The sequence below is a fragment of the Haemaphysalis longicornis genome, unplaced genomic scaffold, assembly GCF_048455015.1.
Source record: "Haemaphysalis longicornis isolate Haplotype H1 unplaced genomic scaffold, Haemaphysalis longicornis Haplotype H1 scaffold_8, whole genome shotgun sequence".
Classification (NCBI taxonomy): Eukaryota; Metazoa; Arthropoda; class Arachnida; order Ixodida; family Ixodidae; genus Haemaphysalis; species Haemaphysalis longicornis.
Window position 1 is genome coordinate 160,924,464 of NW_027526445.1, and position 15,436 is coordinate 160,939,899.

Consider the following 15,436-nt stretch of genomic DNA (forward strand, 5'->3'; position numbering starts at 1 on the left):
GAGAGTTTAGAGTGTGGGGCGAGCTGAAAGATGTCACGTTTCCTGAGGCTGAGGTCGTAGTACCTGTCGCTGCCAGGGACCCCGCGAGAGGGGGCTGAAAAAGCATCAGTGGGACCATCACTCGGAAGTGATGAATGAACGGAATGCCGCCAGTGTCTTTTTCAGTTTTTGAGTGTGCGGGGAAAAAATCCCTTCCCTTATGTTCGGTCGTTAGAAAAAAAAGACGTGTTTTCGCCTACAATGATAAAAAGCAGTCTTCACTCGTGGACTGTTGGGTACTTCTCTGTGCCATCCGGTAACATGGAAACTTGCAAAAAATTTATTTCCGCGTCTTGGCGTTCTGCTACAGCACGCATTGCGTGATTAGAGTGCTTTGGCGGCTATTGGCTACCTTCTTTCACTTGCAGCAATAAGCGCGTTCGATAGCCACTTTAACAAATGCCACAAGAGCGAAGTAGCAACGGAAGGCACCACTCGTGCGACGAGCAAATAAATCAGTGCAGCTACGGGCTGACGACAACTATAGCTCTGGCAGTGCTTCCAGACGCGCAGGAAATAATAGAAAGTTTTAACTGACCGTTTATGAGGGTCCACTCCGCTCCGATAGCAAGCGAGAGCGCCATTGCGCATGCGTAGCCTGCTAGCGCGCTAGCGGTGATACCGGAGCGGGGCCCCGCTCCGCTAACAGTGGCCTCTTAGCGGACCGTCGCGCATGCAGCTTACGCTACCGTTGGGAGTTTTAACATGGCTGCCTCCGCGATGCAAGCGCGCTACGGCGAACTCCGTTTCTTCAGTTGAAACACGAGCGACGAAATCGCGAAAGCGCTTCCGAATAGGCAAAGGTGCCACACACAGCAACGAGCTTTAGAACGGAAGCGAAAAACATGGACCGAAGCGCGGGGCTGCTTATATGCAGCGCCGAGAAAGACAGCCTTGGCTTGGCTAATGCTAAGGTTATCGGTTTATTTTTTTGTTATTTAGAAAAATTATACCTTGTCAGCGTCTACGTTATACAAAAAAGGTTAATTGAGGCCAAGAAACACTGTAATTTGCTTTGCTTGGACGACCAAATACAAATTCTTACGCTTCCATTAGGATGAAGTTTTGGTTTACACACGCAGGCGAAACGACCAGTCACGCGAATCATTCCCGCCGTGGACGATGCGGTTATCGCTTAGCTAAAAGCCTTTCTGCTGCTGATGCTCCCGTTGTGCTGAGCGGGACGTCGGCAGCATAGCGGAGCGTCGGAAACGGTCAGCTAAAACTCTCTAACAAAAGCATTTATCGAGAATTTAGCAGAGTCTCTTCAATCGCTGCTACTGCCAACTTGAGGAAGTGAAACCTTCCTTTTTTTGTGGTGTCTGCGACGACTACAAGAAAAAACAATGGTTAGGCTCGAGGCTTAAAAATAAAATTCAATTCCCTCCGACTTTGTTAAGGATGACCAGCGAAGCTTGGGGGCCTATTCTCGACTGCATGAATTTACAGTTAATTCGAAATGTTTTTCGCGTTAGCACAACGTACGCAATCAGGGACGTGATGCAGGTATAGGTATGACGACATGCAGTGTAATTTCATGCTTCACTCATAGCAGTCAAAACCAAGGTATCAAATATTGTGCATACAATATAACAAAACAGTTGGCATGCTCAATAAAAATTAGGACGGTAGCTGAGGCTGACAAGAAAAACACATTTCTATAGGTCAAAATTGGCGTGAATACCACAAAACGATCGAGTAACGTTGATCCAAAAGCGAGGGAAAGGCAAATCTGAAGCTAAAGAACATCACAGAATTTTTTTACGTTATTCATTTTTTTATTTCAATCGTTTTTAATAACATAATTGAGCTGTCTGCTTCAATGCAAGCTTCGTTGCGTTATCACCTTCCCGGCCGCCACCGCTGCCACGCTATCGTCTGCTGCTATGTTACAAGTTCATGGTGTGATCACAGAAAAAGACGGCCGTTGCCAGCGGTTGTATCACGCATTAGCGCCGCGAAGCGCTACGCCTGATAACCACCGCGCGTACCAATGCTGCCGTTTCACTCATTCGTCAAGCTCGACTTCAATCAGCACAGTAATAAATAAATCAGTCAGTTTTGTTTGCCATTTTTCTCTTGAGTTCAATCATGTGACCCAGCAGCTTACTAGGAGGAGTTGGGACAAATGCCATGCATTGGGTTCTCTTTGTCATGGAGAGGCCTGTACTGACATCTTATGTTGCTGTTACGACAACAAATAATTTTTATTTTATTGCCAAACATAAAAACAAAATACGGCACGTTATTTGTTTGCTCCGTGATCGAAAACTTGTAAATAGTCAAAGCTATTATTTCTTTCGGTACAAAACACCGTTAAACCGCGCTTCAATCGAAACTGCGCCTGCTGCAAATTCACGGGTATTTCACGGCGCCGAAAATCGGTGAAATATTTTGCCCTACTTCACGGCGACAGGAGCTGCCATGTTCAGCTGCTGCGTAACATCACGTCTCTTTTACGTAAGCTGAAGTTGGCAATATGGGACACGACTGTTTCTGCCAACTGCTTAAATCATGTCACACCTTCTCAGCCAATCACAGAGCGGGCATGACATACAAGCCGTATTGTTGTTGAACAGCAAAAACAGGCCTAGGTTGTTATGTTCGCGGCATTTAGTCTAGTTTTTCATTGCCGGCCAAGAGTTGTGCGCTTTCAGTAATGAGAAATAAGGCAAACTTCAGAACTGCTGCCAGTAAACGTCATGAAACGTCAAAATGACGAAAACACACACAACCGCTTTGTCAACCGGAAGCACGTGATAAATATTCAAAGCCAATCAACAAAGACTTCCGGCAAATTTAGAGTTCGCGGGTAATTTCGTGCGTCATGAATAGGGCTATGGTTGTCTAAAGTTAGAGTCGTCTTACCGGCTAATTCTCATAGAATGTTTTTCCGGATTGTTGTAGTGAAACAACAGTTACAGGCGTCTTCTTGAACCATTGTCTCTGAGTACATGACCGTACACGACAGCAGACAGTAATTCTACATTGACAACTTCGCTATAAACTAATCAATTGTAACGAGTAAATTAAAGTCAGCTTAATGGTAGAGCCCTTATTGCGGCTAATTGCCATATCTTTATTTCAGAACGCATTCGATAGCACAAGAGCGGAATCCTTTTCCTGTAATCGTAGTCCCTCCATAACAGCTATGCTACTTCCGCCGTGCTGCCTCAGTGGCTAAGGCGTTGTGCTGCTGAGCACGAGGACGCGGGTTCAATTCCCGCCCACGCGGCCGCTTTTAGATGCGGCGCATCTCATTCACCCGCCTTGTCCATGCATGCATGCATCCCTCCATCCACCCGGCGTCGTCGTTGTCCGCGCCAGCTGCGCATGCGCTCTCCGCCGCTCTCACCGCAGCGTTATCTGCGGGTTAGCGCTCGCTCCTCGCAATGCCAGCTGTGCGTCGGCGCGCGCTAGCGCTCGGTTAACGAATGCGCATGCGCTGCTCTCTCTCATTCCCCTCACCGTTATGCGGCGGTATACAACGCGGTACCTGCGCCGCTCCACTCTGTCGTTCCAGCGCCGGTGCTCCGATGTTCAACGCTGCTTTGAATGGAGACTAACAAGCCTGCTATCGCGATGGTCAGCGCAACCGCAACAAGCACCGGCCAGCCCAATAACAGAACTTCTAGCACCACCGACGATGACGCTGCAAAGCGACGTGCATAGGATGCGGGAACCCCGTAGTAGACGGAAATGCATCGTACGCGTTTATGGCACGTTTCACGCGATGGGAGAATCAACCCAACGGAAACGCCGAGGGAAACCCACGCTAGGGGAGCTGGGCGTAATTTTTCTGATCGAGGCGAAAAGCAAAAACGCCCTTGTGTACGAGATTTCGGCGCAGGTTAAACATCCCCAAGTGGTCAAAATTAATCAGGAGCCCTCCACTAAGGCGTGCCTCGTCGCCTGCGTTGCGTCGGCACGTTAAACCCTACAATCAATCAACAGCTATGCGAACTGTGCAGCACGCAATGCACAAAAGCCAGCTTACAAAGACTAAGCATGCTCCAATACCGTGAAAGTAGACCTCACCTCTAAACGCAAATGCTTGACCCGCCGCGGTGGCTCAGTGGCTAAGGCGTTGCGCTGCTGAGCACGAGGTCGCGGGTTCGATTCCCGGCCGCGGCGGCCGCTTTTCTGATGGAGGCGGAAAGCAAAAACGCCCGTGTGTACGAGATTTGGGCGCACAATAAAGATCCCCAGGTGGTCAAAATTAATCCGGAGCCCTCCACTGCGGCGCGCCTCATCGCCTGCGTTGCGTCGGCGCGTTAAACCCTTCAATCAATCAATCAATCAATAAACGCAAATGCATTGCAGAAAAGGACTTTTTTAAGGGGCACTATACGCATTATGAAAATATGAAGGCCCAGGTTCATTACTTACTTTTGTCATTGTTTCCCCTCACCCTGAACGTTTGGCGCATAGTTGGACGATCTCGGGGATTTGAGTCAGCGCCGAAAAGTGGCGCTATGCTCGAATGCGATTCTTGCGTACATCCCTCTGTTGCCGGAGATAATCTGTTGGAACCAAGCGCCACATACAGCTCCGCTGTAGAATTGTACCTAGTTCCACACAGCGCGAAATCTGCTGCAACAGCGCAGCTGGGGTTCTTTTGTGTGGGCTCTAACCTAAACGGGCGTTCGTCCGAATACGTCCGTGCCGTCCCCGCACAAATTCTACGGTTCGTGCAAGGAAATCGGTGGTATAAGTCAGCGATGGCAGGCACCTTCCCTCTCCCCCGTCTCCCTCCCAAGAGAAATCGGGAGGGACCCGCCCCTGCGAGACCACGGCAAACTCTATCGGTGGGTCTGGGGACTGCCGCCCAGACGGTTCTGAGACACACAGATAGAGGCCGCTGGAGAGTCTGGGAAACTACCCCTACCACTGCGTGACGTACGCCCTAGAGGATGAAAAGGTTCGACCTGCACCAGCTACGCTGTAAAAAAAGCGCTCTAGCCACTTATTTAGGTTAACAGAGGGTGATCCTGGGGGTAAAAAAGATTTCCTTTCTCTCTTGATTGTTTCGTCAAATATATATATATATATATATATATATATATATATATATATATATATATATATATATATATATATATATATATATATATATATATATTCATAGCCTGGTGTTATCGATTCTCAAAATATTTCATCATTCCTTTAACTAACCATGTACCGCTACACCTTGGTGTTTGGCAGTGAAATTTCGGAGGTATAAACTTTATTCATGGACTCAATAGTGTATCACTAGTAACATCGTCGCCGTCGCCACGTGTGTAGTGGTGGTGAGAGCTTGAGGAAGTTTTCTACATTCCCGGCAGTGGTAGTGGCTTTTCTGATGGAGGCGAAAAGCAAAAACGCCCGTGTAGTACGAGATTTCGGCGCACGTTAAAGATCCCTAGCTGGTCCAAATTAATCCGGAGCCCTCAACTACGGCGCCCCTCATCGCCTGCGTTGCGTCGGCGCGTTAAGCCCTACAATCAATCAGGAATTTTTCAAACTGTTTCGCAAGTGTTCGTCCTTCTCCTTCCGCATCCATTTTTTCACCCACCCTGGTGAGTTATTGGTTAATCATTGTGGTTCCATCTCAGATGACCCAATAATGGCCTACTGGTGAGTCACCCTTCGAGCAATCGTGGGTCAACAACTGTTGACCACCGCCGAAAAATACGGTCAACCTACACAGCGAACTTGCGGTATATATGCCTGGTCAAGTTAGCCGCGCTGTACAGTCCTGTCTCACTGGTGAACTTCAGGACACGTATAATGCTGAACCCAGCGCGCCCCGCATGTCGTGAGTTGTCGCCTCAGTTTGCGAGATGCAGAACTTTAAACCAACGGGGTCATAGGCTGCGCCCACAACCTCACATGACCTAATGGATACCAAGTTACCCTTAATAACGAAAACAACGAACACAATTGATCTTAGGAAATGTTCAAGCGATGAAAATAAGCAGGGTGGTAAGGTTTGCTGGGACTTGATCCCAGACCGTCAGCGCCAGTATCCAGGACTCTGCCTCGAGGCCAGAGAGCCCTAAAGGGTTCGTTTCCGTTTATGAGTTGCTAAATAGAAAAGCGCGTGAAAGGACATCGCATTTGTCGCTTGTGCGCAGTGCAGGAAGCGTTTGCAAACAAGTCACAGGGATAAAGTTGCAGTAAATTCCAACTAAATCTCAATTAAAGATTGTGAAACTAAACTGAAGTACATCTGAACGAAATAAAAGTGTTCAATTGGCAGCGAAATACTCAACAACGGATGTAAGGAGTATACGGGCATTAACTCGAAGCGGCAGGAGTGCTACCCTCGATTGATTTGTTTTGCAGTCCAGCACACTTCTATACACGGCTGGTTCTTTTTTACTGGTCTGTTCACGTGGGTCATGGGCTTACGAAGAAAGTTTATGGCGTGAGAGATGGGAAAGTGCAATTTCGATTTATTTTATTGATCGTTCAAATCCAGAGTAACCAATAAATCCCACTGTCACGCTTTTTTTCCCGCCGTAAACAGCCGGCAAAGGCGTTCCGGGGCACACCCATGGAGTCGTGGTACGAGTCGGGAGCGCTAAACAAGAGCGCCCATCCCATCGAGCATCTGGCGGACGCACTCCGACTGGCCGAGATCTTCAATCGCGGCGGAATCTACCTCGACCTCGACGTGGTTGTCATGCGATCGCTCGCTTTTCTCACGTTGCCTTTTGTCTCGCAGTCACCTACGGTGAGCACGTAGCTAGTTTTTCTAAGCAACTACTTATTCGAGAAAGAGGCAAAGACAGCAACCAAGGGCATCCACACTCCTGAAGGACGCCCAGGGCCTTTGGAACGCAAGGGCAGGAAAATAGTAAAAAACACAAAAAGAAGCCACCTTATGTAACTTCAGCTTATGAACGAAAACAGCCACCCGTGATGAAGGAATTGAGTAGGCCTCGAAACGTTGGGACCACTTTGAATAAACGTCATTGGTTAGTGCCTGCCTCTTCCTCAAGTTTACCCAACCAGACAGAATTCACATTGAAATCTCTGCACCTTGACTTCGGCCAAGAAGCGGCAGCGCTGGCAAAATGTTACGTAAGCGCCACCCGGCAGTATCTCACTCTTCAAGAACCTCCTCCTCTATACCAAGCCCTGCGGGACTTAAACGTCGTGCCTCGATGCCCCCCGTCCAAGCACCTGGTACACACTTCTGAATGACGCCCATGGCCTCCGATGAGCAAGGCCAAGAAAAGAGCAAAAGAAAACGAAAAAAACAACTACCCACCTAATAAGATTGCTGCTTGTGGTCGAAAACAGTCACCCTTGATACAGGACCCGACTAGGCTCCGAAAAGTTGCGACCGCTTTAATAAAAGCCCATGGTTGGTGCATTTGCCTCTTCCTCAGGATTAGCCCAACAAACCAGAGATGTTCCCATTCAAAGGTGCATGCAAACAATCGGCGTGCCAATGCGCTGATGCAATGGCCAAATGATTGATTTAAGAAGTTTTAAAGACGAGAGTCTTCCTTGGGAAACGACTGCAACGCGAAAATTATGGTCTGTCTGTCTGTCTGTCTGCATGTCTGTCTGTATGTATGTCTGTATGTCTGTATGTATGTATGTATGTATGTATGTATGTATGTATGTATGTATGTATGTATGTATGTATGTATGTATGTATGTATGTATGTATGTATGTATGTATGTACGTACGTACGTACGTACGTATGTATGTATGTATGTATGTATGTATGTGTGTGTATGTACGTATGTACGTATGTATGTAGTTATGTAAGTATGTATGTAAGAAAACTTTGAACAAGGTAGCGACCACGATAGTTGCCAACGTTTCAGCAAACAGGCTTCCTTCGTTAAGGCCCGAAGAAGGCAAGTCTCTGCAGAAACGTTGGCAACATCCGCGGTCGCTACCTTGTTCAGTTTTCTTGTGTTGGCTACCGTTTTCCAAGTTTTATTGCTCCATGTATGTATGTGTGTATGTATGTATGTATGTATGTATGTATGTATGTATGTATGTATGTATGTATGTATGTATGTATGTATGTATGTATGTGTGCACGTTTGTATGTATGTATGCGTGTATGTGTATGTATGTATATAATGTAAGCACTGGCTAAGGCAGACATGTTAGCAGCCGTATGTGAACATTTTCGCTTAGTGACTATGTAGTAAATGTTATGGTCGACCTAGTTCTTCGAACGTGTCGGAATAGCGCAATCGGATAGACGTCGGCTTCATAATGCCAAGGACCCAGATTCAATTACAACTACGGGAATTGTTTTTTAAGGGCTTGATATGCCTTTGTGTAAACCCATAGTCATTTCCTGCCCTGCCATTGTTTAAAGTTCTCTCTCCTGCAATAGGTTTAGCGTATTTCGCCATTATGTGTGGCACAGCAAGCTTCCCTTTACTTTGGCGCGCTTTAAATATCTTTAGCGTTCAAAGGCAATCGTATCCCGCCGCTGTCAGTCCAGTCCAACGACAATTTTTTCTTGCCAGCGCTCCGCGGTTGGCCTATGCAGTGCTGATCCCAGCACACTAAAAATACCTGGACAAAAGCAGGTGAAGTGGCATCGCAGGAAAAATAAGCCTTATAGATATGATAACTGCGAAGACAGGCATGGACGTGGTATCGGATGCGGAAATGCGGCTGACAGCGTTCCATCTGTTCACGTTAAAGTCTGTATAGGCACTAATTTGTAGAGCTGGACATACCTCCTGCAGTTAGATCATTTTTTTGAAATCGCGACCAAGCAACCGCACGGAAGAAAAGTAAAAGGGAAAATGGGTTTTTCCCCCGTTACTTTGGGGAAACGCAGGAATTCCCCGTTTCCGTAATTATTTGGGTTTTTTAAAGTAAATTGCTTAGTATATTATCCTTCCTCTGTTTAGAATTGTTGGAAATAATTATGAATCACCCACTTAGCAAGTGTGATATCACTTAATCCGCAAAATGCAATTATATAGGGCACACTACCAATCAGTGTAATGAACCTCGAGTAAATTCGCTGCTACAATTGTTAGAAGCGATTACGCTCAAGCTTTAATGAAACAAGTCAAGTACCTCTTGCAGCTGGAGCGTGTTATTGACTAGAGCCCACACAAAGGAACCGTATTTCTGTGGAAACCCAGAGAAAATTTCTTTGGTTTTGTTTTCTTTTATATTACAGAAAAATGGCGACATGGTGAGCAACGGCTTCTTGGGCTTCCGAGCCGGTCACCCGTTCTTGCTGGCGCTGATGCAACGTGCATCCCGTGTCTACAAACCCAACAAATGGGCGACCATCGGTCCCGAACTACTGCGAGTAGAAGTGCTGGCCCTATGTGGGTGCCGAAATATTAATGTCGTCGTAGGACAGTGGTGTGGTGGGACTGATGCACTTACGGTATGGGCTTACTTCCTTGTTTTTACCCCGCACTTTGTTGTTCTTAACTATCGTGAAAATAGAGTGACGCGCTCTCGGTCAGCACGCCGGTAGGCACTCACGCACAATTTTACCCTCACTACTAGTCTGGAGATTGTCCGAGAAGCTAGCAGTTTACCATAGCAGTTGTTAGCATCATATTTGTGTACGCATGCTCAGCGCGACATTCTGTATCCAAGTCAATTTAATGCAAGACTAGAATTCCTCTGCCTGCTTAACCCCAATTAAATGTAGAGATAGGTTCCCATTCGAACCAAAACCAACCTAAAAGTTGCTATTTACGCCTTATTTACGAAACGAATGCGCAAAACTGATGTTATGAAGCTTTTTTTTTTCAAAAAAAAAGCATCCGGTAGGTTTGAACCCACGACGCTATATATTAGCCCAACAGTCCCAACAGAAAGGTCGTTTTAGCAGGTGATCAAGAAGATTGCAGCAGTGGTCGCAGCTAACCACTTGATGGTGCTAGGTGAACCAGGAAGGAATTAACAGAGCAATCGACTCACGGGATACACTTTATGTGCTTCATCTGGCACCAAGATTGCAGGAATGGAGGCGTTGGCCATGCTTCGGACAACTAATCAGAAAGCATGGGTTCGGTTCCCACTCTGGACGATTGTTTTTCGCTAATTTGTTCTGGAACAAAACTTTTTACATAGTCCTTTTATAAAAAAGAAGAAAAGAGCAGCCAAAAGGCCACCCAATGTTTGTCTTTGGCTAATAGACTGCTGGCTTTCCTTTATGTGGATAAAACTGGCAAGGCATCACTTTGAATCATAATAGAGTCAGAACTCTCAAAATGACGCAAAAATGTGCTGAGTTTAAAAATCCATGATGCTTCTTTTTGCGAATTTTGGCTACAAGTCATTTCTTGACAGCGTTTTCTTTCACAACCTTTTGTCCACCTTTCCCTGACTGCAGAGTCGTAATCCCTAACTATGCAGTCCTAGTGAAGTACAAACGACATGTGCCCACGCAGGTCCTCCCCCACCACCTTTTCCTGCCCGTGCCGTACACCGAATGGCCACTTTTCTTCAACTCAAGCTGCAGCCGCGAGGCCTGGAGAAGGTGCGGCCAAAGCTACGTCATGCACGTCTTCAACAAAATGAGCTCGCGCGCGCCTGCGGTGTCCGGCTGCGCATACAGGCAGGCGGCCGAGATGTATTGCCCGGAGAGTCTGCGGCAGTCTCTTAGCTTAGCCGGAAGCTTTTAGTATTTACCGATTGATTCGTTCAACCGAAGCTTATTACTATAGGTACAAGCTCAGGAAACGCGTATTAGCGTCCCTCTCACTTCCAAGCTCAGCCGAAGTTAAGCAACCACCTCGTGGGGCTTGGCGGCACCGGCAAATTACCACCAACCACGCTTTGACTACCGACCGAAGCATACGTTGCGGGGATGGAAACGGCCCCGACCGTGCTTCATGGACCTGCGAGAGCACGTTCGCTGATCACGCGAACACTTCCTGAGACGCAGCAGAAATGCGACATGACCGAGAAGACTGCAGCTCGCGCTGCGCACAAATTTTATATTAGGGAGTGTAGTAACTGTCAGTGCATTTTACGCCCATCTGTGCTTCTGTTTATTTTTCGCAATCATCTAATAAACGCACTACCGCCGTTATCTGCCGACTGCGCAATTAGCCAAATGGGCATCGGTGGAGGCGAGGGGTAAAAGAGTTGTGAAAGAGGTGTCAGCGGTGGTGAGGAGGACCCCCGGAGTGGCGCCGAGTAAATCGATGACACCCGAATAAAAACTGGGGTGGTTGGACATATACTGCTTTGCTCAAATACCAAAGGAAATTTCTGGGTCTCTTTCATCGAAGTAGCACGTGATGAGCATGTACACACACTCTCGGAGAGTCGGCGTAAAGTAGGCCTTGCGTCACAAAGGGACTTATGAGATCGGAGGCAACATTGCTGTTCCGCATCCGAACGGGCCCAGCGAAGACCACAGCATGGCTATTCAAGGTGGGCCTCGTGCTATCGCCTCTGTGTTCGTCATGTCCAGTGATAGGGCATGTACACCACCATGTACTGTGTTGCCCAGAGCATGGTGTCGAGCGGGCTGCAATGTTGTCAGCAATTCGAAAGTTGGCAGCCCCACTCAACACTGTGGACCACATCGTCTTTCCAAGGGGACATTGGATGGCGGGGAGAGACGTGTCGCGCCTTGTACTAAGTTTCCTTCAGAAGACGGAACTGCCAAACTCGTGGTTAAAGGACCCAAACATTGACTAATTAGGAGGAGCTCGGGCGGAGGTATTGCCCGCATATACAGCCAGGCTAACAGCGCCTGATCCCACACAAGAACCATCACCATTACCATGCAAAAGCGGCAAGTGTGAGGGCGCATAATGAAAGGAAAGATCTGGTTATTTCCCAGCGTGGGGGTGACGTAGTGCAGCCTGCGGGGAGTGGGAACGCGCAAAGTGAGAGGGCGCACAGGAAAAGGGAACGTCGCGTTCCCAAAACTGCGCTGTGAACAGCGCTGGGAGTCGATCCCCTGGCCGTGCCGCCAACACTGCGCGCGATCGGCACCGCGATGGCGTCCGCAAGCGTCTACTTGTGGCCTACCCTGGAGCTTTTGTAGCGTAAGCTATACTGGCCGAGGTTGAGCAGTTTCGCGTGGACCTTGAAGGGCCGTGCTGCACAAGCGCGAGGAGCATGGGATTGGATTGGACTGACTAAAAAAGATTGGATTGGAAATCCAATCCAATTAGCGTACGGGTGTGTAGAGAATTGGGTCTTCACATTCGCCGGTCTGCGCATTCCAGAGGAGTGACGTCATAGCCGCGGCAGACGCACTGGGGCCGGCGCGTGCCTAGCTGTGCGCCTCCGTTACGCAGTAGCCAAGTCTGAATCTGCGCCGACGCCGCTTGATCGCCGTTTCGCGTGGCTCCTGGAGAGTTGTGGTGCGCATGCGTGAGGAGCAGTGACTGGACGAGACTGGATTGGATTGGATTGAAATAGTTTTAGCAGCAGTAACCGTGATGATCAGCTAATCCTAGACAACCTAAGAATAACCAGCTGAACCTTACCTCACGCTACGTATATCCTGGCATAGCCGAGCTAAGCCACTGCTAATTTTTTTCGTTGATGGTGGTTTTGCGGAGACGCAAAGGTGGTATTTAAATAAACATCGTGATAAACCCCCCAAAAAATGTGCTACCTGTCTTTACTGCTCGGCACATAGTTACGTAATGCAATTCAGAAACACTTTTACATACCTGCGTAATAGACCTTGAGATAAACACCATGACTTCCCATCTCCACAAGTTGTAAGCTCCGAACAGCTGCGCGTTCCAGAGTCCACAAACAGCTGATCCTGAGCGTTCAGAGCTTAATCCTGCTGTTTTTTTTTATAGGATGTGTGTTGTGTATGATGAATATTCAATTCCTCTGCAAGTTTGCCATCAACTCCTACCTTTTTTGCTCTTGGAACCTGGGCCATCGTTCTCATAAAATTTAGTAATTCGTTACAGCCCTGTAAAGACAGCTATTTCACTAACGGCGGACAAATGAGCGAGGTATCAGAACCAAGAACATGGGCAACCTGCGCGGTGTTTCACCAGTCATTTGATTCGATTGGTTCGTTTTACGGCCCCCGCAAACGAAGGACGTTGCAGCAATCTTCACTTTAACCTAAATGAACCGTTATAGGCAGTAAAACAAAATTCAATTCAAGTTCCCCTAATTGATTCCTTCGATTTACCGAACTTCTCTTCCTGCTCCAATCCCTCAGAAAATTGCTGTAATTGGCAGCACACAGTGCAAAACTGCGAGCCTTGTACTATTCACCATAGCGCCGAACGTCATAACACTGGGCTAATCAGTCTTAGTGGGTGGGGTTAACTTCATGGTTGGAATGTGTTTCAATTCTATTGTTCCTGTTAAAAGGGCATGCGAAGAAAACCTATCAGTGGTTAAAATGCGCACCAAGGTAACCTGAAGGCGCTGATGGACAGCCGTTTAAATGCTTAGCCGGAACGGCTGATTTCATTTCCACCACGAAGATCTGGAAAATTCTTCCGAAAACTTGTTCAAACGCATGGCGAGGCCATAAGTGGCCTTGAGATGTGAAGGAACCGCAGCAGTTCTGACCAAATTACTGTACACCAAAAGGAGGAGACGATAAGTAGCCAAAGCATTGCTTCATATAAGACTATGGACGACTGTATACGTTCGGCAGAAGAGATGAGAGTGGCGCATATCTACCTTTTTTTGTGAACGTCTTAGTACAGCCCCAATAAATCAGCCTTGGCATGAATGGGTTTTACAACCGACATATTTTATCTGGCAAAATAGTTAGAAGTTAGAAGCTTATGTATAGATTAGGGCAAACGAAACGCGAAGTCGAAAATGTGAACCAGAACCCCTCACAAGCGTAATTGCTTTGAATTCAAGTGATATGCAGGCATGGCTCTATTTATATTATCAAACTGCGGTAACAAGACTCTTCAAATGTGCCATAAGCTTGGCAATATTTGTGCTGCAAGTACATTATTATTTCATTTTGTGTGTTTGATGTTACTTGTCCAGTGCACTCCCGTCAAGACGAATTTTCGCTTAGGCCGAACAACGTGGGAACGTTTCTTTGGTTTTTCATAAAGTCTCCTCCGCCGTTTTGAAGCAAGATATTTCCATAGCCTGGGCGTGTAGCCGATTCTTGTTTCAGAAAGGATTCTGGTAAGACGAACGAATTATCATGGTCCGTTCGCCTTCGTCTTTACGAAAGTTCAGTGTATTGCGTCCGCGCTTCATTTGCTCATGACTACGCGGTCTTCATTCCCTCAGTGCAAATAAATGACATAGGAACACGTTAAACCCGACAACACCTCTCGTGGGAAATGGGCATCATTATGCGCTATTGTTTTTCACCCGCAATGAACACCGAAAGCCCTGCTTTAGGCTACATCGTATATAGTCTTTTTCAAATTTTTGTGAGCCACGGCAACCGCGGCTGGAGCAGACACACGGCCGAGCAGGGGCGCTGCGCTTGCCGCCATCGGCTGGTTGCGTGGCTAAAGAGAGCGAGCGGAACTTGCATTGTACCCGGAACGACAAGGGCTGCGCAAAGTGCCTGCGCTGAAGTGAAGTGAGCCTGCTCCAAGAAAGCGGCCCCGCTACACTGTGCAAGCCATACTACGAAGGGAGGCGCGAAAGTTCCCCTCAGTCTCTTTAGCCGTGCAACCAGCCGACAGCGGCAACCGCAGCACCCCTGTCCGGCCCCTCGCCTACTCCAGCCACGGTCGTCGTGGCCAACAAAATTTTGACAAAGACTGTACGTCTCTTTCCTCATTTGGTTTTTTTTTTTCTTTCTTTTGGGGCAAGTTAGTTCGAGTGACTTTTTTTCTGCTCTGCCGTGTTTTCGTCTGTTTCTTCGCTTCAATTTCCTGCTCCAATAAGGTCAGTAAGCAACATAAAAGACGTTATCACCACGCCGGAATCAAGGTTTGTAGAGAGCTAGTGTGCACCCGCTCTACCCACAAGCCGTCGCATTCAGGTGTCAGGCGGCACGTATTACTCTTCAACTTCCACGTTTCCAATTCACTGTGCTGTGATTGTTGTAAAGCGCGCACATTAGCCGATCAAACGTCCTATTCTGCTCAAATCTGTCACCAGCTACAAACAAGGAAACAAGAACAACGGCAACTTTTGTTCTCGTGCTCATAATGCGCCGGAATAGCACAGACGGTAGAACATCGGCCAGCTGCTGGGGAGGCCCGGCTTCCAACCCCACTTTATCACAAATGTGTTTTTTGTTTACTTACCCTGTACTGCTGTGGCATTTTCTTCAGCGTGCAACAACGGAGCCTCTTCGCAAACTGGAACACTTAAGGCTTTCGCCTAATATACGTATTGTTCATTCTGTTCGTTAGGGACACATGCTTGGATGAAAGGCTGTGGTGCCCACAAACGGGACTAAAGTGCGGGCGCGGCCCCACTCCATTCCCCTCTTTTTCGCCAGCCCTGTCT

General features: G+C 47.6%; 1 protein-coding gene across 1 annotated transcript in view; it reads left to right on the forward strand.

Moving 5' to 3' along the window:
* Positions 1 to 12,609, forward strand: part of LOC144149085 (lactosylceramide 4-alpha-galactosyltransferase-like) — a 44,200-nt gene extending 31,591 nt beyond the window's left edge. Inside the window, exons 4-6 of the mRNA XM_077680621.1 lie at positions 6,554 to 6,760; positions 9,204 to 9,419; positions 10,438 to 12,609. Of these exons, the coding sequence (XP_077536747.1) occupies positions 6,554 to 6,760; positions 9,204 to 9,419; positions 10,438 to 10,671 (657 nt within the window). The 3' untranslated portion in view covers positions 10,672 to 12,609. The remainder of the gene's footprint in view (positions 1 to 6,553; positions 6,761 to 9,203; positions 9,420 to 10,437) is intronic.
* The last annotated feature ends 2,827 nt before the right edge of the window (positions 12,610 to 15,436 follow it).